The following is a 26,193-nucleotide window of genomic DNA, read 5'->3' as shown; positions in this document are numbered from 1 at the left end:
CCTGCCATGTACCCTCAAGGGGTGTACTACATGATAGTACTACATGAAAAAAATTACATCATTACTAACTTCCTATATACAATTTTCCTCCAAATCAGTCTGTTACTTGTCAAGACTCCAACATTATCAGATCTTATATTTCTGTCGTCTAAGGCACTGGGTACCGTATCAATCCACCTATATCTTGGTCTTCCTCTGGGTCGTTTTGCTGCCAACCTGGCAGAGAACACTTGTTTCGCTAATCTTTCCTTGTGCATTCTGTTTAAGTGACCATACCACCTGAGATTAGCTGTGCTAATGCATTCCTGGATGCTGACAATGTCAAGTTCTTTCCTAATATCCTCCTTTTTAATATGATGTTGCCATTCATGCCATCTGTTCATGCCTATAATCTTTCTCAGGACTCTCATATCTACAGTCTCTAGTCTTTGGTCAAGTGTTTTACTTCTGACCCAGCTCTCAGATCCATAAGTTAAAACTGGTTTGAACACTGTCTTGTATACAGCTAATTTAGTGTTGGGACTAATTTCTCTCTTATTCCATATGAATTTATTCAATTGACTTCCCACCATACCAGCTTTGCTGATTCTGTTATCTATTTCTATATTTAATTTACCATCTTCAGTAAAAATCGTGCCTAAGTAGCTGAAATGTTTTACTTGTTCCACAGGTTCTCCATTCACAACACAGTTGACATTTTCAATGATTCTGCCTATTTTCATTGTCTTTGTCTTTTTATTGCTGACCTTCATATCATATCTATTACAACAGCTATTCAATTTAGTCAGAGAATCTTGCAGACTTGTAGCAGATTTATTTAGAAGTATAACATCATCCGCATAAAGCAAAGAGCTGACATTAACATCTTCAATTTTGATATCATGTTTAATACCACTTTCCTTCATAATGTGGTCCATATACATAATGAATAACAGAGGGGATAATGTACATCCTTGTCTCACACCAGATTTAATATTAAATCATCTTCCTGTACTTCCTTCAATTCTAACTGCTGACTTACAACTCAAAAAAAAAAAAAAATGGGGCATTATATCAAATATTGCTTGATATAATGCCCCATTAACACCATATAACTGCAGTGTATTGAATAGCTTCTCTCTTGGCACCATGTCATATGCCTTTTCCAAATCGACAAACCTTAAATTCAGATCTTTGTTATATTCCCATGATTTCTCCACTATTTGTCGTAAAGTGAAAATCTGATCCTGACAGCGTCTATTTGGCCTGAATCCAGCTTGTTCTTCAATAAGCTTTTCTTTTCTTCCACAATTCTTCTCAACCGTTTCTCAAGTATACTTTCATAGATCTTGCCAGGAACACTCAGTATGGAAAAACCTCTGTAATTCTCACATTGTTTTATTTCCCTTTTTATATATCGGTACTATGAGAGCTCTACTCCAATCATCGGGAATTCGTTCCTCTGTCCAGGCTTTCTGAACTATGTAGTGCAGCCACTGTAAGACTCTTATACCACCATACTTCAGCATTTCTGGTTGAATATCATCTACTCCTGCTGCCTTTGATTGCTTTTTCTACTTCAAGTATGGATATGTATTCCTGACTGCATGCCTGGTCAGTGTTTTTTTATCACTGTGCTGTCATCACTGCTTGTTTCATTTAACAGTTTTTCAAAGTAATTACTCCATACTTCAAGGATATCTTTTTCTACCGTTTTCAGGTCACCTTTATCATCTCTAACTCCTTTTACAGCACTCTTTCCTCCATTCCTAAGCTGCTTCAACAACCTCCAGAATATTTTGCCACCTTCTTGATATTTATTTTCTATATGCTTGCCAAAGTCCTCCCATGACTTTTGTTTAACTAGTTTTACACAGTGTTTAGCATTCTTGCATTTGTCTCTATATTCTCTAAGAGCACAAGCTGACTTATTTGACAGGAACTTTTGATATGCTTTCTTCTTTTCCTTCACTGCCTCTTTAACTTCCTGTGTCCACCTGGGAGTTCTGATTTTTTTATCCTTGCAGACAACCTCACCACATGCCTCTCTGGGAGAATCAATCAATGTTTTCTTCAGAATTTGCCACTGAATCTCCAAGGTTTGATTCCTGTTCTCAAACTCTTTCATTTTTTTTTCAATAATCTTTGTGTATTTTAGTCTACAGTTCACATCTGAGAGCTGCTCAACTTTATTTGCTTTAAAATTTTCTTACATGTTATTCTTTTCAGTGTGAAATTCAATTTTATCCTGCTCAAGACTAAATAGTGATCGCTTCCAATTTCAAATCCTCTGTACTATTTGTCGTACAGAGGATTCGAAATTGTGATGTGATAGTGATGTTTTCTCCCTGGTGCAGGACACCAGGGAGAAAACATCACTATCAACAATAACATAGTCAATGAGACTTTTCTTATTGCTAGTCTCTTCTCTCCATGTGAATTTGTGCACATTTTTATGTTGGAACATGGTGTTAGTAATAACCAGTCCAAGTCCTGAGCAGAAATCCATTATTATTAGCTTTGCTCTTTTCACCAAATTTTCCCAAAATATTTTTTTGTATGTTTCACAATCATTTCCTACTCTGCTATTTAGATCCTCAACAAAGACCAACTTTTCCTTTTTGATTGTGTCAGTTGTTTTTTCTAAAGCCTCAAAAAATTCCTCCACTTCTACCTTAGTAGAAACTTCTGTGGGACCATAGGCACAAATAAGTTTCATTGTCCCGTTCCCCATTCTCATATTTGCCCACATTACTCTACTTGTAACTGACTGCCATTCAAGAAGATTATCCTCGTATTTTGTGTTGAATACTATGACTGCTCCTTCTTTTCCTTGATTGCCTGAATATAACATTTTGTATTTATTGCTCAGAAAGATATCACCAGTTTTGGTCTTTTTTTGTTTCAGTCACCCCTATTATGTCGATCTGGTACTTATCTAATTCCTCAGCTAGCTCCATTTCTTTGCCATTCAGGCGTCTTTACGTTACTCTACTTGTAACTGACTGCCATTCAAGAAGATTATCCTCGTATTTTGTGTTGAATACTATGACTACTCCTTCTTTTCCTTGATTGCCTGAATATAACATTTTGTATTTATTGCTCAGAAAGATCTCACCAGTTTTGGTCTTTTTTGTTTCAGTCACCCCGTTATGTCGATCTGGTACTTATCTAATTCCTCAGCTAGCTCCATTTCTTTGCCATTTAGGCATCTTACGTTGATAGTACCAATCTTTAACTCTGGGGTTTGTTTTCAGATTTGTTCCAGTAGCTGACTTTTCGCTGTTCACCCTGGTTCCCTGGCGAAAACAACGGGGACCTTGTTTACCGGGCGACACCCCAGCCAGCATCAAATTTTGTCATGTTGTACCATCATTTTTTATTTTGTTTAATCAATAAGAATACAATTTGGTCGGCTAAATCCCAAATTGCCAGCCCATCCTCGTTCGTTCAGTATCCAAGTAGATACCCAACTGGGTACTCCACGAGAAGGTGAGGATTGGACATTAGTTTAGAAGCCCTGGTTGGTTCTCCGCATTCCTTTAAAGGCTATGTGGATGTCTCCGCTCAGTTATACAGCTTTGACCCTTAAGCACTCCAATTGAATAGTTGTAGAATAGTAAATGAAGAGAAATTTTGTGGAGTTTTTTTTAACCTGGACTTTTATTTTCGCTCCCTATCAAATAGGGATAAGATATATACTTTTATAAGTACTTGTGAATGCAATATAAAAATGAAAAAAAAAAAAAGTTTCTACATGTTCCTCTGTCCTTTTGATTGGAAAGATTCAAGTTCAAATCCCATGATCCCATGGGAGTCTAGAGGAACATTGTATCACCAGAGGATAACATAACTGGTGACAGGGTCTTTTCTCTTAGCAAGTCTGGTTTTCTTCTTTATAAAACAGACATATCATTGCATTAATAGAGCTAGCAGACTATTTGTATAGGCATTAAACCTACATTCCTAAATTGATTCATAAGAAGCCAAGTTACTTGGCCTATCTACAGTGGATTCAGAAAGGAAGAAAGAGCTAAAGCAGAAATAATAATTTTTATTCATAAATCAGTTTTAATAAGAATAAATGAGTATATTCTCTTATAAATAAATAAGAGAATTCTAGAACTAAGACTATAAGTAAGTTGTGGCATCCTGACTGTTATTGATGTCTATTCTCCAGAAGAAGGAAGAGAAGAAAATGCCTTCTGTTCACATTTGCAAAAAATAAAAGATAAAATAAACCAAATGACTATGTTTTAATAATAGGATATTTCAATGCCAGAGTAGTGAACATTCTGCTTGATACAAATTTAGGAACAAATGGCAGTTGCATATAATAGAAATGGATGATGCTGACTTAAGATATTACTCCACATATAATAACTTAAAAATTGCTAATTGTCTTTTCAAGCATGAAGATTGTTATAAATTCACTTGGGAAACAAGAAACCTGAAATACATAATAGACTAATATTCATGTTAGTAAAACAGATAACATATTACCAGATAGCAGTGTGTTCAGAAGTGCATAAATATAATCATATCATTGTCTATTGTAAGGAATATTGAGGATATCTCCCATGATAGTTTAAAATTAAGATGCAACAAGAAATCCCCTCCCCCCAAGGAATCCTTTCAAGTTTAACTCTTTGACAATAAAAATATCTCCTTTTGCCAAAGAATAAATAAAATAAAATTATGATTAATACTTTTAATGGGACATGTGCACTCGACATTATAAAGTAACTTTAATTACTTTAGTAGTAGTTCTCATGGTGTAGTGGTTATCCCTTGTGCTTTATGTGCGCAAGGACCTCAGTTCGATCCCAGGTGAAACCTTTGGGGAGCTAGCATTGTCCTTAGTAGCAGTTGCTATAAACTTGTTGCTCAGCTAAGTTATATTTTTAGTAGATATTAGCAATATTGTTATGTACATTGGGTGGTATTTTGTTTATTTTTGACTGTATTGTTAATAATGCAACCCAATAGCTCAGTGTTTCCATTTTTTTGTCCATTACCTGTATCTTCCCATGCCTAATATCCTTTCCATGAAGACATCACACTGCTATACTCAACTATATGAGACTATCTGACAGAGTGAACTGCAGCAACAGGTGATTGTCTGCTAGGTCATGAGTAAGCTGCATGATACATTACATCATGTTTGGTCCAGGCTTGTAAAACATACTCCTTGAATTAGGAAAGTTTTGAGTTTCAACATTGTGCTTGGATGCCCTTGTAGGATCTTGTTATATTCAGTGGCATCGCATGCACATTTCGGTTGGGTGTGCTGTCGTGTGAGTTATGCAACCCGTGCTACAAATTTCCGTCAGTTTGACCGTATGCATGGGGTGCGTCCACAGAACATTTTCCAGGAGGGAAGGGGGGCAAAGCTTGGAGACAAATAATTACATCAATAAATTTTTATAATTATTGATTTAATTAAATAATTACATCAATAAACGTCTTTTAGCTTTTTATTTATTTGATGTAATTATTTGTCAATGTAAACTATAAATACATTAATTTTCGAAATTATGGATTTTACAACTAACTCTTTTTATTATCCCAACATTTCGATCTTCATATCAAGATCATCATCTGGAGCATACACAAATATACAAAAAGACAGGGCTCTGAAAATCTGCTCCAGTGAACAGATACTGAAAGATGAATTTAAAGTGATCAGCAATACTTTCCAAAAAAAATGAGTACAGCCAAAACACTATTAACAAAATTCTCTACAAAACCTTAAAAAAAAAAAAAACTATAACAAGACTACAACAAAACTATAACCATTCCCTACATTAAAGGGACATCAGACAAAATAAACAGAGTACTATAAAAATACAACCTAAGCCACCTTTAAACCCCCTGCAAAACCCGACACATTAAATATAATAATTATGGTGAAGCTGGCCTTTCTGATCATGCCCAGAACACCTTACATAGAATTGACTGGAAAAGCACTAGTTGTCTACATCACACCAAAACATGGTATGAACACAAATTTAAGAAGCCTGTGAGATCATTATCAACCACCCCCAATCTGAACAATAATGAAGGTCTAAAAATCCCATACATATGGAAGGCATATATTCGACCCACGGAACCTTCCTCTCTGAGAACAACTATAAACAGGGCTCTAGTATATCCAGGTTCCTAAATCAAAAATAACAATTGTAATACTAAAAATAGGACATCATTGTTACTGAAAGAAAACTATCTATAAGAAAAAATGTTTATTCATGTTATCTTAAATTAAATCTAGCTTGATGTAATTTATAAATAATTTTTTTTTTTTTCATTTGAGGTCATGCCAGTAGAATAACATGTGATCAAATCATTCTTTCTCTAGCTTACGGTTTGTCTTGTATATTTTTGTATGCTCCTGATGATGATCTTGATATGAAGATCGAAATTTTGGGATAATAAATAGAGTTAGTTATAACACGGTTGTAAAATCCCTAATTTCGAAAATGAATGCTGATCACTATGTAACACTAAAAGAAAGGATTATAAATACATTATTGCATCGATTTTAATGATCTTTAATTCTTGGGGGAAAAAAGTATTCAGAATTAATAGTTTTTAGCACAATTTCATATATAAAAAATTGACCGGCATATTTTATTAAAAATCAATTAATTAATCCTAAATTAAATTATTTCAGTTTAAAAAAAATTGACTGGCATATTTTATTAAAAATCAACTAATTAATTAATCCTAAAATAAATTATTTCAGTTTAAAAGCAAAAAAAATCATAAAACTAACAAGTAAAATAATATTAAATTACATACACTTACCTCTTAAAAATGTATTTTTCTGTTTAAATTTCTTTCACTATAAATTTACAATTCATACCTCACTCAGTGACTCACTAGACACAGAGGGCAAACTAACTGGTCACTGTTCATAAATCAAAAAAAAGATGAACTAAAAACAGGAACATATGTTTTATTGCTGCAATAAAAATGCGTAACAACATGTGTAACATAACATTTGTTTGTAATACAGCCATCGGATGCAGTAATCGCTCAACTCATGACAAGTGACAATGTTCAATTGGATTGGTTGACACAATAACCAATCACAAACGTTAGGTGCTGGGTGAGCTCAAAATGTTAGCTCACCCAGCCACACCTCAGCAGTGTAAAAATACTAGAAAGCTAAGAATTTGACCCACTGCACCCTCTTTACATCTTTTCGAAGGGCTCAAAGGTGTATGCATTTTGAAAGCACACCCGGGCTATTGACACGAATGTGACACAATGTTTACGCATCGAAAAGTGCCCTCTTCGTGAAGCACTAATGCTTTATTACTCTCGTGAAGAGGATAATGAAGCATTAGTATATTGTGTTCAATTTTAAGTTTGCAAACAATTGGGGGAATCTTTAACGGGAATAAATGCAAAAATATAATATAGGTGATACTGATATTTCGTGGATGAGCACCACACACCTAGCACACCTGGAATATTTGCCCTGCTTATGTTGTATATAAAAGGGAAATAGAATATACTCTTGCAAACTATCATTCAGAATACAGTAAAATTAAAATTTACAAATAATAGTATCATTGAACCTAAAAAAAGTAGTACATTTAATAGCAGTAATGTTCATTTATTGGAAAGACTGTAATTCAGATTTTATTACGGCATGAATGGAATATTTGTTTTAAATGTTTTGCAAACTAGAGATGAATTAGCCAGTCTCCTCTAGAGGTGACAAGGTTTTTCCTTCCATAATCTTGTGTTTCTTACCCAGCAAAACATGAAAACGAGATAATATGGAGGATTTCAGGGGTTAATATACTTGACTTGTAATATTAGTTACTTCACTTTAATCTAAAGCAGCCTTTCAACCGTAACATGGAGTTATAGAGTAATACTTCTGCGGATATATGGAATGTTATGTTAAAACTTATTTTATTCTTATTTGTGTAGCTCGGTTGAAGTGATGCTTGATCGCACAAAGGAAGACTTGGGTTCAGATCTAATCGCTGACTGGAGGAACATTTTCTAAACCTTTTAGCCAGTCTAGTTGGCCTAGTGGTTATTGTATCTACTCTCCAGCCAAAAGGCTGTGGGTTCGAATCCCACCGTGGGCATGGATGTTTCTGATTGTCTGTGAAAAAATTAGTGGTGGTGGGCAGTAGATGGAATTGGTGTAGATGATGATTATGGCTGCAGTTCGTTGTAGTTGGTGAATTGAGTGGTGGAGACAAAGTTGTTGAGTAGGTGCCCTCCCTCGATGAGTCATTGGGCTCCCTGGAGGTGTCGTGATGATGATAATTTTTTTCCTCATTGCAAAGGTACTTCTTTTCCTGTGTTTTGCCATTTACATTCTAGTTATTCAATTCAAAGGTCAATAAATGCTGTGCTTTTTGTAATCATAAAAGAAAAAAAATAAGACTTGGTTGTTTTCATAACCAACAGTTTTACTTACAGCAGAGTTTCCCAAACTATGTTCTGCAGAAAGTGAATAAGTGTTCCATGAAAAATTATCAAAATTAATATGAACCTAGAATGGTTTTAAATGCTGCGACAAGTTCAAACATGTTTGAAAATCAGGCGCTCCTCACTTTGCATGTGGATTGTGCTATTAAGGCCGTGCACTGGCCTTGACTCAGCCACCCACTGTTGTCGACACTTCCCAGTGCAAGTGAAGTATGGGGGTATCTATTCTAGGAAATGTCACAAGCAAGTCGACACAATGTGGCCTGGCATGCCTGTAGTGTGTGCTGTCGCATTTTTGCAATGTGATACAGCCTGCCGGCGGTAGTGTGCACTTAGCTTTACATTGAATACGAGACCGATGATATTCGACTCTAACCAAGATGTTGTTCCATTAAAATTTCAAGATTTGTGAAGTGTTCCGTCGTAGGAAAAGTTCGAGAAATCCTGACTTAGAGAATCACACAATTTTGATATAACTGGTGTCTTCTTTTTGTTCCCAACTTTCACTGATCAGTGATACTAGTAGTTTTATATTTTTCTAGAAGATTTACATTTAAAAAATGTTTATTGATATTTTTAAGTGTGGGGAGTCCTTTTTATAAGAATGGCCTAAAAACATTTGAAAATTAGTTGTAAAGTTGGGGAAGATTCCTTTAGATTTCAGTATGTAGTCACATTTCATCAAAACTCTGAAATTTCGGAATCAGAAATAGGGGCAATAGTGTTTTTAGATTAGAATAAATACAAGATAACTGCTATCAAACATAGGCAAATCAAATAATTGTCTGACAAATTTATTTCATATGGGGGTTTCCCCTTTCCTCCTCTATCCCTTAGGAGAGGTTGAGCCCTCCTAATGAGGGATTAAGTATGTATTTTATGACTTTCCGTGTGTGTGTTCACAGGGCCGGTTTACCTGTTCTGAGGGATGAAAAACCAGAGTTTCTGGGTGAAAAAACCCTCTACTTCTGTATGAGACTAGCTAATTCACCTGTAGTCAAAAGAGACCAGATAGATTCCTCATGTCATGGACGGGAATTGAACCCAGGTCTTTCTGACCAAAGGGCTTTGTCTATACTAACTGAGCTACACAGTAAACCACAGTAACATAAGGTGTTAAGTAAGGTATTTAACATTTCACAAGATAAAATTCTGTAGAGAAAGGAGTGAAGTACTGCTGTAATAAAGGCAATCCCATATTTCATGAAACCAACCCTCCGCGATTCTTCGCAAGGAATCTCACCCCCCCCCCCCCCCAAAAAAAAATCTTATTCCTCAGGTCCTCCTTGAAATCAGTTAATTTATTGTTATGCCTTCCATCAGCCTTATTTAACAACTCAGAATATTTGAATTACAGTTAACTCTTTATATCGAGCTCAAAGGGACCACACAAATAATTTGTTATGATGGATAGTTTGCTATAGTGAATTCTCTTCTAAATTGTGTTGCCCACAAGGAATTTTAGGCTGTTGATTATGGTGAATGAATTTATTGTAATGGTGTTTGCTATAGCCAGTTAAAGTGCCAAGCAGGTATTAGATGATAAATTTTTCTGTGTGTATTTATCTTAGCACACCAGGAAAGTAATTTACCATTCTGATAATTGAAGTACAGTAGTCCTTGCCTTATCTGCAGGCTTGCTTTCCACAGTTTCAGTTACCCATGGTCAACCCTGGTCGAAAAATATTAAATTAACTTCACAACTAGGCAGCTAGTATATAGAGGCTAATGACTTCACATCACATGCCTTAGTATTCCATAATGCAAAGCACATATCCTCACGGACATATATAATTCTATGCATTATGGGCAGGTAATTACCCAGACTGGTTTCAATTTTTATTGAGGTCTCATCAGTAGGAGCCAGATGCAAAAGTGATACCAAGGTTAAAGTAATGCAGAAGTTATATTTCCATATACAAGTAGCCAGAAGGTGTCACACCTTATTACTAAAATATTCTGGATTAGAGATAGATGTTGAAAGTTTTTCCACTTGGTTATACTATAAATTAAAGATGCCAAGAAATTATATTCTTGGTTTAATCCTTTATCAAAGTGTAAGCAAACAATGTCTGCATGTGAAGCAACTTCACAACTGGGCAACTCGTGTGTGTGTATATATATAGAGGCTAATGACTTCACATCACTTTCCTTAGTATCCCATAATGCAAAGCACATATTCTTATGGTTGACTTCTGCATTACTTCAACCCTTGGTATCACTTCTGGGTCTGTCTTCCACTGATGATACCTCAATAAAGGTTAATACTGGTCTGATTAGTGACCATTCCCATAATGCATAGTATTATACATGTCTGTAAGGATATGTGCTTTGCATTATGGGATACTAAGGCAAGTGATGTGAAGTCATTAGCCTCTATATACGAATTGCCTAGTCATGAAGTTACTTCATGTGCAGACTTTGTTTGCTTACACTTGGATAAAGGACCAAGAATATAATTTCTTGGCATCTTTAATTCATAGTATAACCAAGTGGAAAAACTTGCAACAAAAACAATTCATAAGTTTTAGATTGCTCAGTGTTCTGAGTAGCATGATGAAATATCACACTGCCATACTGTATACGCTACCTGCCCGTTAGTCACTTACGGCCATCTCAGTTATCGGATTCTCTGTCATGGTTTTGCAGTTCTTGTGTTCAAGTAACCCTTATTTTACTCAATAATGGCCCCAAAGCACAAGAGTTGCGATGCTGGCAATACGTATATACCAAGTAGAAGCCATAAAGTGCTTCTTTTTAAGTGAAAAGGTGAAAGTTCTCGACTTCATAAATAAATAAACGTATGCTGAGGTTGCTAAGGTTCCATTCACATAACTTATTACAATATGTTCTTATAACAGTTCTAATTTATTATTAGTCGTTAATCTCTTACTGTGCCTGATTTATAAATAAATTAAACTTTATCATAGGTATGTATGTATAAGGTCCACGCGGTTAGCCTAGTGGCTGTGCGCTTTGCAACCATATGCCTGGGGAAGGAGTGTCCTAGGTTCGATTCCCGTCGGTGACGTGAGGAGCTGAAGGATCTTCCTCAGCCATAGCCAAGTTAGCCAGTCTTGGGTTTTTTCCCCAGTTTATTCTGGGGTTTTTCATCCCGCAAAGCAGGCAAACTGGCCTTGAGAACTCAACACTACAGGCCATAGGATACACCGGGGCATAAGGCTGACCACCTTATCCTGTAAATGGAGTGAGGTCCGATGATCAATGGACCCTCGACACTGCAAGGTAAAAGAGGGTATAAGGAAGATGATGATGATGATGTATGTATAAGAAAAAAAACATTATATATATATATATATATATATATACTGAGTTGAGTACTATCTGTGGTTTCAGGTATCCACTAGGGGGGGGGGGTATTGGAACGTGTTCCCTGTGGATAAGGGGGAATTATGTAGTACTCTACCAGAAGTCATTGCTATGTAAGGGTTGGTTAAGTGAAGTGCCATTGTTTTGAAGGTCAGATAAATGGTAGATTACTGTATACATTCATGCACACACGCTTATGTAGAATATACATAAACTGCATCCTTTTTTTATATTATAGCAAAATAATATATGAACCATGAAATAGTTTAATAAGTAGTGGTAAATATCTCTGAATTATTTGGTAGTTGGTTTGAGTGAGTGAGATCACTATAGTGAGCGTTTTCTGAATATCTTATGTATGAATAGTGCATACACAAGAGTATAAAAATTAAAATACAAGCATGCCAAAACACCCTTCATGTGTGAATAGTGTTTTTCTCTCATTGAACATTTCTCATTTTTATTTTTCAGGCCAAATTTTTATATAGACACCATGAAATCTCCAATGAAGTCATCTAGTAAGCAACCAATCTCTTCATCTGTTCCAAATATACCTAACTTCAATTCTGATGCTTTGTTTAAAAGACTGGATAAAACGAAACAATCTTTTGAACAGGTATTACCTGAAGGCGACAGTAGTGGTCAAGAAGAATGGCAGAACAACGGATTGCCTGAACAGAATAATTTTACTAAGAGCGAGGATGAATCCATCATGAGAGAAGATGGTAAGTACCTTTTGCACATCCATATACTTAGTCAGTTACTGAGAATTGTCCATTTTTATGATAACCCCCACACATGAAAGGTCACAAGACCTATAACACTACACTGTCGTGTGGACAAGTGACTAAGGAGAAAAATGTAGCCTGTTGATATGTTTCTTAACACTTTCATTGCCAAGCTGAAAATTGGAATTTCGTGTGGTGGCCAAATTTTTTTAATTTTTTATTTAGTTAGTGACGTCCACGCGATAACGCGTGATCGGCCTTTTGGTGAGAACTCGCATCGCGTGATCGTGCGATATCGTTCGTTGCCAAGCTGAAAATTGGAATTTCGTGTGGTGGCCAACTTTTTTTTATTTTTTTTATTTAGTTAACGACGTCCACGCGATGACGCGTGATCCGCCATTTGGTGAGAACTCGCATCGCGCGCTATCGCGTGTTTGGCAATGAACATGTTAAAGAGCAGGAGGGTGTACTTAGTGAGAAAAGCAGTATGGAGGGAGGTTGTCCCAAAGAATAGAGGTGGATGGAATGAAGAAGGATGATGAGAAATTAGTTCAATGTGTTTGGAGCTGGACAGCATATGGGTGTTGACCAGTAGCTGCTCTGGTTCTTACGTGGCTAGAAGAAAGTGAAGGAATGGTAGCAACCAATTCAGAGAAGCAAAGCCTATGAAAGAACCTATAGAAAAGTCACAGTGCTGAAACAGAATGCCTATGGTAAAGTAACTGTAGGGAGTGTAAGGGAAAAGTCATCTATTAAGTGGAATGCCCTCTTCTGAATATGCAAGAATTCTTAAGGATGTCTTGAGTACTTTGCCCCAAATGTGGGAACAGTACTCCAAGGTTGGCAAGATCAGGGATTTATAGAGTGTTAGGAGTTGAGAGTACTGTGGATGCAAAGTACATATTAAAATTGTAATACCATTGATATTACATTGAAATATATGATAGATATATTTCAATGTAATATGAGGGGCGATGTATTTTGTCCATATCGACGTTGATGTGGTTAAATCTAATATGTGATTTATCGTTAAACTGTTTCTCATCCTTATACAAATTATCTTTATTAAATTAGCTCTTTCAGCTTTAGCACTACTGATTGGCAGCAAAGATTCCATTATCCTATGTAGCTTGGAATAGCAAAATGATAAACAGAAATGAACAAATACTCAATGCATATGCCACCTCCAACAATATAGCAGTAGCACAGGCCTATCCAAATCCACACAGATTACAGTAGTGCTAACTATCTTTTTAGCTTTTTGAATTCTTGCAGAAAAGAAACATTTTTTTGATGCTACATTATTTATTATTTACAAAATCCCAAAAATCATTCAAATCAATTTCATGTTTTAAAATTTTAATTGGTTACCCTGTTTTTTTTTCTCCACCAGCTTTTCATGGCAAGGTTAGTTCTTCATAAGGCCAAGTAGATATTTCTAATAAATCAGATTTTAAAATATTTTCATCATCTGATTAAAGACATTCATCTTTTTAATTGTATTTTCTAGTAATGTATTCTTAGGAACCATTTTGAAGTTATTATTTTTATTAAATTGAATATCTTTAAGATTATCTGATTTAATCAGATCTTTAACTTAAGATTCATGTTTTCTAGTAGTAACTTTTTAAATTTTCCAAACCTCTTCCAGTTGACTGTTGGATTGGTTAAGTTCAGTGCTGATATTTTGCTTGTAATCCAAAATATCAGCTCTGTAATTCTGCAAATCTAAACCTTGTTCTTCGGTAAAGAATATTCATACAAAGAGTCGTGGTGTTACAGACAATTATAGTATGAATGGAAGCAATCATTCTTCATTTTCCCTTCCCCGTCCCTATATAGTCTACTGCATGTGGGGGGGGGGGGGAGAAAAGTGCAAAGGGTTGTGAAATAAGTACACCCCAACTGGATTTTCCAAGTCTCTGTACAAGCTTATCAAACAAATACTGCTAGCTGTTATGGATTGAAGGTGCACCTTCAGTTCATAACTGGTTTAAATATACCAGTTTATAGCTGCTCTCAGTTTAACAACTGGCTTGCAAAATGTTTGAAAATTTAAGCCGGCTCCACCACCCTACTGCTCTTAAGTATATGAGTACTACCGAAGGCAGTATCATATATCTCAAGTTTTATGATAGTACTTCTTCCATAAACCTGTTTTACCAAGAATTTTTAGGCTCTATTCAGTTTCATAATAAAAATTCACTTCTGATTGCAACTATAGGTGCAGTCAGAAGTGAAATTTCTGCACAAAACTGTTTTTAGCTGGAATTTTTCCAAGGTTGATAGGCAGAACACAACTCAGCATCCTTCAGCACTTTCATTTGGTTGATCAAGGTGGGGTTATTGAAATCAAAAACTGATTTTTTTTCTGCAAATTGTTATTCTTAGATCTGACTGGTCTGCTATTAGATGGATTATTGCATTTTTTTTCCTCTTCTTTTCAATATTAAGACCTAATTGCTTGTAGTGTTGCTATTTTCAAGATCTTCCTGTATCTCTTTGTCATTGTATCCAATTCTTTACTTTTTTTTTTCTTTTTGCTTGCATCCTAACTGATTTTTCCATTCTTCTTTTCAGATCCAAACATTTATTTGCTATATTTTACAGTTCTCTTATTTGTGTGTTTCTAATTTTGTTTATTGTTAGGCTTTCAACTTTGCTTAATGTTTTCATCTCAATAGTTCATTCATTTGTTCTGGTTTTTGTAGTTCTTGCATGTTTCTGTTGCATATATTAGTACTAGTCTACAACTCATTTATAGATTATATTTTCTTTTTGTTTCTTTACTTGTGTTTTTATTTTTCCAGATAAAGCTGCTAAGAGATCCAGATATTCTACTTGATTTTAATGCCTCTTCTTGTGCTTCATTTTATGTAATACTATAATTTTAATTCTATTCCTAAATATATCTTACTAGCTTTTATTTCCCTTTAATTTCTGATTTATATCTTTACATTATTTTTGCTCACTAATGAAAATAAGTAATCAAATTAAATTTAGAATTTTTTTACATTTTTATTTGACCATTAAAGTCATCCAAAGTTGAATAATTTGATGTATAATTTTTATAATAATAATAATTCAAATTTAGACCATGATGATAATCAAAAGCTAATTCAGCATTCCATTTTAGATGACTAAAGAAGTTTTGTATAACATATATTTATTGACTGTATATTATGCACATTCCCACTAGGTGAAGATGGAATGAAAACAGAAGAAATCGATGCAGGTGATATGGGAGATACATCAGCAAATGTCCAAAACCCTGAATCACTCTCAGAAGCTGGTATTACCTGTGAAGAACAAACAGGTGTAACCACACATTCTCAAGAATCATGCGGTGATTCTCAGTCTCCTCCATATATTGATATGTCTAATACTGCCTCTGGTATTCCTCAAAGTGCTATATCTATACCAAGTCACCTGCCCCGTAAGCAAAGGGAGCTTTTCCTTCGTATCCAACAACATCAAAAAGAGGCAGTTAGTGGTGATAGTGGAACAGATGGAGGTGAAGCTTCAGATCATGAACTTAAACCTGAGGAAGATGAACAAGAAGAAATTATAGAGAAAGAAAAGGAAGAAAAATGGTATAGTAGTGATGATGATGATGACGATGATGATGATACTGAGGATAAGCCACTGACAGCTGTTCTTAAAAAGTTGCAACAAACGGTAATGTTTTTATTATAATAATTTTATATAAGAAAAAATTTTAATTAAAAATAGAGATTCTTATCAACACAATAATTTTCAAGGAAATTGCTAGAAGAAAAATAGTAACCATGATCAGTGAAGTTGCTCTCTATGAAAAATCATATGTAAGCAGTATTGCTTATTCTAGTTGTGATGATTTCAATATTATAGTATGTGGAAGTTGTTTTACAAACCTCTCCCTGAAAATGCAAATTTTTTATTACCTCTGAGGTCTGTAAAGGATTGATTATTAAGTTATTACAGAATCTTTGAACTTAATTAGTAAATTAGGTATAGTTTCTGGGAAAATATATATATACCCCTTTTTTTGAATAATAATAGCCAATGTATTGAAAATAAGGGACACTCCTAAACAAAAACAGGCTATAATAGCCGTAATTATAATAATTAATTAGTAAATATAAATATGCATTAATTAGCATGTTAAATTACTTTTTAACATATAAATTAATTCTTTCAACAAAATTAATATAATCTAACTTCAGCTGTTTATTTAGTCATTCTTAACAAATGCTCAACCAAGTTCCATAATAAATTCTGCTTGAGATTTTTCATTGTGGACATAATTTTCTTTGGCTAATGAATATTAGACATTTTAACGATAGTTATTGTTTAAACATACCATGATATGGATTTTGCAAATGAATATCATTTACTGCCTTTAGGTAGTAAATGATATTCATTGCCTGCTGGGTTGAGATTATATTACTTCTTATTAGAGATCTGAAATGGCTTGAAACTATACTTTAGATCAAATGCTATGTTTGGTCAAGCAGGGTTTCTGTTATATAACCCTTAGCCCATCCACCCACAATATCATTTAAAAGCAAAAAGTGTGTGTGCGCGTGCGCACACTCTCATATATTTCAGGAGTTCTGCAAACTAATGTGTAGTCGTTGGGATAATATAATAGTTTCAAAATGTAATATAAAATAGCTGAAATGAGTTTTATTAGGCCATAATATGTGGTAAAACTAGTCGGTATAATCATCTGTACTATTACAGCCTAATGAAACCCAATGTCGGTATTTTACATCTTATTTGTTTTTTGGTCGAAAATTCTACATGCTCGTTGTAATAGTTTCCACTTTTACATCATTGAAACTAAACATCAAGTAAATACATCACATACTCATTTTCTGTTTTTTAGTGTTTCATGAAATAAGACTTGAAAAGAAATGATACAATAGGATGAAATCTCAAGCCAGCTGGAGCATTTTCCAGTTAAACAAGCCCCCCACCCCCACACACACACTCCTTTTTTTTTCTTTTTTTTTTTTTTTTTTTCAGGGAATTGTACAGTGAAAAGACAGTAGCCCAAACAAGCTCAAAATCAAAAAAAATTAAAAATAGTTACTAATGGTGTAAAATGCATCGGTGAAAAAGAAGCAATATATTAAAATATTTTTCTTGTGCTAACATGTTGATAATTCTTAATTTCATGTCACAAGTTTCAAAAGTAGAAAAAGAACTATAACTTTCAGAGAAAAATTAGAGTAGTGCCATATCAACATAATTTTATGATTAATTTTGGTTGTTTAGTAGTAAATTCTGCTAAGAATTTATTTTTAATTTCACCAATGTAAAATTGGTGAAATTAATAGGTGAATTCACCTACATAAACATTTGATGAAGATAATGAATTTGAACTGTTTTATATTTCCCAGATGCTAGAATGTGGTGGTATCAGTTTGTAATGAAATATCAGCAGTATTCACTCTGACTCTTCATATATTTAACAAATGTTAATTGCACTTGCATATCAATTTTACTACATATTTCAGATTTAATTTTATTTTTATTTTTTTTTTTTTTTTTTGGATGATCATCTGAAGAAATATTAAAAAAAAAAAACCTTGTAACATAACTCACTCCTAGTAAATGAATTTGAAGCAAGCAGCTTTTTTTTTTTTTTTTTTTTTTTTTTTAAATTTTGAAAATATTCCAAACCTTTGTCAAGTCTTGTATTTCTATATTAATGAAATACATTTCTTTGCAAATGAAAGAAACAAGCACATTGCCTAAAAATTCACTATGGCATTCTTAAATTTTCTATAATACTGTAGCATTATTAAATATAAGCACATAATCATAATATTAGAAACTAATTCACAATATAATTTGGTATTTCTTTATTTCAGCCTCTTCCATCAAAACCTCAGTTCAGTTCAGCACCTCCTATCGATATCGCAAAAATGCTAAACACAATTCGTCAACAGGCAAGTCAAGTTGTGGGACCAAATACCAGCAATTTTGGTAATCAACAAAATGAGTTTTGGCAAAATATCTTATCAGGCACATTACCACCACCTTCTGGTGGCTCTTCATTTATAACAGCATTATCTAGGAATATAAATGATGCCACTAAAGATAGGCCTAGTAACGCTGTCCAAAGAACACAAAATCCAGATAGGCTGTCAATCACAAGAGATCCCAGACTTCAGAGCCGTGATCCTAGGATTGCAGGAGCTATCACTAGAGATTTAAGGACAGGTGGATCTAGTATAGTTAATGAACATCCTGCAAGTAATATCTTTAGTGATTCAAGAAGTGGAAATAGTGATAAATTACGAGATTTGCGTAATGTATTACAGAATAAACCTGCAGTTGTTGTTGAAGGTGGAAAAGGAAATGGAAATATTCCATATAAATTAAGAGCTATAGCTACTTCTCAGCCCAATTATTCTTCATATATTATAGCTAGTCAGTCTGATCCTAAGCTGTTAAATGATCCACGCTTAAAAAAATATTTTGAGCAGTTACAACAACAACAAAAACAGTTTTCTGCCGATAAGAGTATGACTGGATTTCAGAATAAAGGTTTAATAGGAGAGAACCAAGGAAACAGTTCCAAGTTGCACAATTCGGCTATAGCTGCAAGTGGTCCTGAACCGTGGCAGCTTCCTGATATAAAGTTACCTGCAGTGCCAATTGCTGACCCAAGAATATCAAAGTTTGTTTTGTCAGATCCTCGTGTAGCTAGACAACAGGGAAATTTAACTCCACCTCAGAATTGCACCATAGAATCTGGTTTGCTTCCCCTTCCTCCTCCTATTCCTCCTATTTCTGTTTCTTCAGTACCAGCTTCTCTTATAGTAACATCGACTCATCTTCCTCGTGCAATAACTGACCCACGTCTTGCAAGGTTACATCATCCTCTAGATCCCAGAAGAGTACGTCATGCAACTGAACCTAATCAACAGATGGAAAGTTCTTCACATCAACCTCTAAGGAAGAAAACTAATACTTCAGGTGATAATTCTCGTGATGTGCTGTCCTCATCATCATCTTCCATTCCTGTTGCAAAGGACAACAGTTTTTCTTCAAGAAAACTGCCTTCTGACACACAGTTAACTCATGTTCAGAATAGTAATATAAGTGAAAATAAAAACTCTCCAGATCAAGAAAAACTTGAGTCCCTAAATAAAGACGATGAGAAGAAGCAAAAAGTAACACCTACTTATAACAGGAAAAGTAGTATGGATTATGCTTCTCCTTTGAATTCATATGATGACTCTAATTCCATTAGTTCAGGTTATAATAATTATAATAGAAGACCTAAACAAAGGGTTCAGAATTCAGTTGCAAATTTGCAAATAACCATTCCAGAACCACTTACTTCTGTCAGTTCATCAACAGATTCTCAGCCATTGTCTTCCCAGGAATCACTTAGTCTTAATCATCCTGCTTCATTTGCAGATAGTGAGATTCCTGTGTCTGCAGTTAATTCTCTAGATGAAACTTCTTCACTGAAAGATATGTTTAAAACTATTGATCCAACTGCATCACCATTTTGTTAGTAGTTTCATTATGCATAAGCAGAAGGTGAATACATAAACAGTTTGGTCATTTAAGCAGCTGGCATATGAGGATGGATGAACTGACATTTTGGTGCTCGTAATGATAGTTAAATCCTCTCATGCCAATGTATTTATGTATGTATGTAAGTATATACTTGTTTCTGATACTTTTGTACTTCTAAAAGTGATATCTTTTGTTTGTTATTCATGTAAAATAATCTTGTTAAATGATGCTACTGTTTACTTGTGAAATACTTGTTAAGTTGCGATTTAGTTCCTGGTGATCGGGAGTTAAAAAAAATATCATGATTGTAATATAAATCTGCTCTTTATTTACCGCTGTGATGAAAATCGCATACCAACCTCACTGGCTCTGTTTTTTGATGTAAAGGAAAGGTCACTTTTGTAAATATAATCATACTAACTTATGTATAAATCAGATTAATATGATTCAAACATTCTGAATAATTTAACTCTAAGTCACAGCTTGACATCTATATATAGGTAACGATTACTTGTCCTGCTAAAATGCTCATTTAGGTTCCAAACACGTATGTTATATTTTGTTTTGGTTACAGAGGAGCATTAAGTATTTCATATGTGTAACTCAACACTGTTGTCCTTGTAGCATAAAACTGTTGTCCTTGCCACAGTTCATTTTACTGTATTAATTATATTACTTTGAATTTTTTTTTATTTGCCAAGGTAATATACTGCATAATATGGAGATAGTTTTTATTAATTCTACAGGTTTGGCATTGACTTGGAAGATTTCATGAGCAGTTTGATTTCATTCTTATAAACTTTTTTTGTGATAACTCAATTTAGATTTTGTTTTTAACTTGCTTAATTACCATTTAGCAATGGTATAATTTTTTTTTTTTTTTTCCTTTCATAATTTGGATGTTCACAATATAGAATACTCTCATTAAATTACTTGTATTTCTAAATACAAATTAGGAAATGGAAGGGAAATCACTAACTACCATGGTTCATACTAATTACAAAACAAACACGAGTAATGTTTACCAAACACTAAATATGCATATATTTGCATAAATAAAACATTCAAATTTATTCCTGTACTAAAGTGCCTAAAGACACTAGTCACCTGTTTCAAACAAAAATAAATAAGATAAAATACAGTTTACTTTATGCATTGCATATGTATAGTTAAACTAGGAACCTTTTTTTTTTAAGTCCTTATTATAAGAAATCCTGTTTGTGGAAGGATTGTACTGAGCATTTTCTAACTAATGTGAAATACTTTAAATGAAGTGAATGAGTACATTTTTGCACAAAGCAATGTAAAAGATCATACCCTTTACATTCCTTTAAAGTTGTTGTGTTCAGTTAGTTTGGAACAAAATATACCCCAGATTTAGTTGGGTTAAACATTCCTTTATCAGCAAATTCATGTAGTATCATATTCTTTCTAATGCTTAACCCCGCATGATGACTTTTAATTTGAGATATGTTTGAGAAACATACGAAATGTATGAAATAATATGAAATTCATGGGTGTGAAATTCAGCAAAACATTTGCTCTTTGTATCTGTATTATATCAAACCATATCATAAAGCTTAAGAAATTCTATGCTGCAGTTTTTATTTAAGAATGCTTGGGTAAGCAATCTAAGATGACTTTCCAAAGAATAATTTTCAGTTGGAGGTATACCTCTTCATCCTTTTTGTTTTTCATCTTTCTGTTTAGTTAAAATGACAAACGTTTGAATGCTTCAGTATTACGATGATTCTGTTGTCATGGCAGGAGTTATTATATTGATAGTGTGAAAAATAATATTAATGTTTGCACTTTCACACTTACCTGAGAAAATGCAGATATCTGAATAGTGTATTTTTAAGAAACTGTGTTTTTTAGTTTTTAATTTAATTCTATCTTGACACTTTGAATAAATAATTCCATCTGGTAATGTATAAAATTTTTTCTTAAGATGAACATTCATATTGCAATCTAATGTTAAGAATACTCTATTAACATTTTTAACATGTTAAATATTTAACTTTTTTTTTTATTTCATAAAAATCATTAATATGAATGTATGTGACAAAATTTAATCAGAATTACTATGATTTCAATTGAAGATACAATTCTTCAGATTTAATGGTTCAATATAATTATGTAGGTTTTGTTTAATTATTTTAAAATACACCACAGTGTTGTTATTTTTTATTTTATTTTTTTTCATATTGATGCATTTAGTATAAATACTTTTTAATCCAAACCATGAATGGAAAAATTAAATTAGTATCAAGTTAGTTAAAATTAATTAGACTATAAACATCATTATCTTTAAATGATAGAATCAGAAATAAAATAATTTATAAGTGAGTTAAAGTGCATGCCAGATTCATGGGAAACAGCATGAAAGACAAATTCAGAATTAAAAATTAATGTCTGAAGTTCTATAAACAAGAAGTATTTCACTTTCTTCTTAAACTCAAGAAACACAGGCACTTTCACAATTGTAAGTTCAATCATGATATAGTACATTTCAAGTTTTTAGCATTATTATTATTATTTACATTTCAGTTATAATAAGAATTTTGTTGGATTTTTTATACTCTTTAATACAATCATGCATGGAGAACATCACTAACATCTTTTTTTTTCTCTCCACATGCACATTTTAACACATAATAAATGACTTATGTAATTTGTAATGTCATGAAGAAACAAAAAAGAGCATAATAGAACAAGTAAAATCTTCCAGTTATTAAAATATATGTTTCAAAAATAAATAAATCTGGCATATAAATTTTATTTTTCTTACGTAATCATACAGTTTTTTTTTTTTTTTTTTTATCTGAAAACGTAACATTTTAAAAGTATATTGTTACTTTATATATTCTCAATCAGGGTATGATAAACTCAATAGCAGTAATTATAAAAACTTTAATTGAACTGAAGATTTCTACATCACTTATATAATTCATCAATGATTTTATTGACAGTTCTTTCATACTGAAATTGTGTGTGATGAAAAGCATTATATTATACTACACAGAAAAACTATCTGATTTTATAGTTACATGTATGAATACAGACTGAACCATGTTTAAAATACTTTTTTTTTGTACTTTAATTGTGCTGTTTTGTGCATCTAATTATCTTTAAAATGCATTACTGTATGTAACTCATTATTACATTGTAGATAAAGATTTTCTTTTTACCAGTATAGAATGGCATAAAAATAAATGTTCATATATTTAGTTTTATTCAAAAATGCATTTATATGTGGATTAAAAAGTGGAGGAATGGCACATCATTTTTTCATCAGATTAAAAACTAAAAACTAATTTCTCATATGAAGATTTTATTAATAAAAAATACAAAAATAATAGATTGACAACTTAAAACTTCTTGTATGTTATTGAAATTATTTAATTTAATGAAAAGTCGGTTTACTATGGCTGCTGTGTTAAAATTTTTGTATATCAATTAGCAAAGTGTAAATTAAAAACTTCAAAATTCATTAAAATGCTTAAATTTATATATTTTGTGTATAAGTTAACTCATTCATTTCATTCATTTAAATAATATTCTAATGCTTTCTTAAATTAAGTAATAAATGCTCATAGAAATTATGTATATATTATATGGATGTAAAGTTGTTAACTGGGAGACAATTCCCAAATAAATTAGCATAATTGATCATTCTCAACAATACTTATTTGATTGCATTTTTTTACACTTTACATATATAATTGATAAATAAAATTATGAGGCAATACATAAACATTCTGAATATCTATATTTTACAAATGCACTGTATAACAAAATATTTTGGGTATATAGAAATTTTTTAATCATTTTCTGTGGTAAACATCAAAAATTATTCATGCAGTAGGCATATTGATGTCTAAAACTTCTTTATATTTTTTTTTTCATTATGTATAATCGAGAAATAACGAGTTGTCACATGTCTAGGTGCCACATAGTCTTCTGGCATTAATGTATAGCTGTGTCCTAGGTTTAATCATTATTTTTCCATGTCAACAAGCATGCGCCACTTGTCCTTTTCATTTTTTTTTTTTAATATTTTAAGAAATGGCAGAGATCTGTTGCCAATTTGTTTGAACTACTTACATTTTATTCTGTGATACAGTTGTATTGCACACCCCAGAATAAATGTAAATATGTCTTTGATTTTGTTGCTGTTGTGTATTTCACATGGAAATCTCTAAGTTGACAATGTACTCAAGCACTTTTCGCAGTTAACCTATTAAGCTATAATTTTCCATTGAGTTTGCACTGTTATAGACATTCCATAATAGAACATGTTTCGTTGTTCACTAAATTAAATGACATGTATGGAATTTCTTGACTTGAAATAGTCATCATTAAGTTGAATTATTGAAGTATATCACACAGTTAATGTCTGTATGTATTTTATTTTTAATTAAATATTTGCTGATGAAATCATCAATTTCAAAGTACAGTAGAATCTGCTTATTGTGATCACAGGTAATATCAATTGGCTATTCAAAATCAGTCAGTCCCAAAACACACCATTTAAAATGAATTTAAAATAATCCATCTATAAAGTTCCAGTTATTGTTATCAAAATCCTCGAATATTTAGCCTTTTACATCTCGGAATTAAGAACTTTAAGGGTTAATCAGGAGAAAAATTTGTCAAAATCTGACTTTTGTCTTTTGTGTTAATCTTCTGTAAATCTTATATCTTCCAGGCAAATGCAGGTGGGTATCTTTGCATGATCTTAATCTTCCATAAATCTGAATTCCAGGCAAATGCAGGTGGATATAAATACAGTGAAATTGTAATTTTTCGAGTTTATTTTCATGCTCTCTTTCAGTAAGTGAATTTGACTTAAAATGGTCATTAAAACAGCCCTTAGTATTTATGGCAGAAACAAATAAAAAAAAAGATTTATCTTTTCAAGAAAAGCAAAGAATTTTGGAGTGCTATGATAAGTTGCCCAAAATGAGTCAGCATAGTGTGACTGTACATTTAAAAATTTCACAACCACTCTTGTGAAAGAACTTAAAAAAAAATAGATTAAACATTGAAACTTCAGCTCTTACTAATGAGAACATGGATTGGAAGAGAGCCCAATCTAGTAAGGATACTCAAGTTGAATCAGCATTAAAAATTTGGTTTAGTAAAGTTCGTGAAAAGAATGCTTCAATTAATGGGCCTTTGATATGTCAAAAAGCAGAAGAACTTGCAAAAACAATGGGCAAAGAAAATTTCACTGCAACTGATGGATGGTTTAACAGGTGGAAAAAGTGAGAGAATATTGTGTATTCATGGTAAAGAAAAAAAAAGTGCTGATTTTTTATCAGCTAATGCATGGATTAAGACCAAGTGTCCAGAAATTATTGCTGAATATTCTTCCGAGGATATTTGTAATGCAGACAAAACAGGACTCTGTTTTTGTGCAATGCCTGAGCATACTTGTTTGTTTAAAAATGAAAATACTGAAGGATTTAAATGAGAGCACCTAGTAATTGGAAAAGTAAACATCCTCGGTGTTTTAAAGGTATGAAAAGTTTGCCTGTTGACTACTGTTCTAGTACAAAAGCCCGGATGACTAATGCCATTTTCAACAATTGGTTAGTTAAGTGGGATCTTAAAACAAAAAATTATGTAGACAATTTTTGCTTTAATTTTTACTTTAGTAGACAACTGCACTGCACACAAACAGTTTACATTAAAGAACATCAAAGTAATCGTCTTGCCTTCAAACACTACATCGTTAATTCAACCATCTGACCAAGGTATCATACAAGCTTTTAAAGTTTATTATCACAGGGAAGTTTGTTCTTTTTTGCAATTGCAAAAAAAATTTCCCTTCCTGATACATTGCTTTTGATAGCAATGTCATGGAAGCAACTCTCAGAGAAGACTATTGAAAACTCCTTCCAAAATGGTGGATTTTATAAAACAAACTCTAAAACTCCAAAGAATTTGAACACCTTACAAATGAAATTTTTGATAAAACCCCAGACGGTATGTCAAAAGAAGAATTTGGAAATTGGTTGGATATTGATAACAACATTGAAGTGGTGGCTACAATGACAGTGTTGGAAATATGTCGAGCTGCTTCTGATGAGAACTTGAAACTAGTAGAAGAAAGTGAACCTAATACAAGTATAGAAGAACAAATTTTAGAAGCTCTTCCAACCAA

General features: G+C 33.0%; 1 protein-coding gene across 1 annotated transcript in view; it reads left to right on the top strand.

Moving 5' to 3' along the window:
- The window catches only part of LOC150096664 (uncharacterized), a 111,663-nt gene extending 87,957 nt beyond the window's left edge, over positions 1–23,706 (top strand). Inside the window, exons 9-11 of the mRNA XM_090408289.1 lie at positions 12,241–12,494; positions 15,697–16,175; positions 18,359–23,706. Coding sequence (XP_090264415.1) covers positions 12,241–12,494; positions 15,697–16,175; positions 18,359–20,017 — 2,392 coding nt within the window. The 3' untranslated portion in view covers positions 20,018–23,706. The remainder of the gene's footprint in view (positions 1–12,240; positions 12,495–15,696; positions 16,176–18,358) is intronic.
- Positions 23,707–26,193: the final 2,487 nt, after the last annotated feature.

This window comes from Typopeltis vanoorti, chromosome 18 (assembly GCF_054136105.1).
Source record: "Typopeltis vanoorti isolate ZY-2024b chromosome 18, IOZ_Tvanoo_1.0, whole genome shotgun sequence".
Taxonomy (NCBI): domain Eukaryota; kingdom Metazoa; phylum Arthropoda; class Arachnida; order Uropygi; family Thelyphonidae; genus Typopeltis; species Typopeltis vanoorti.
Note: the sequence above shows the minus strand (reverse complement) of the source record. Positions and strands in the feature narration are given on the sequence as shown.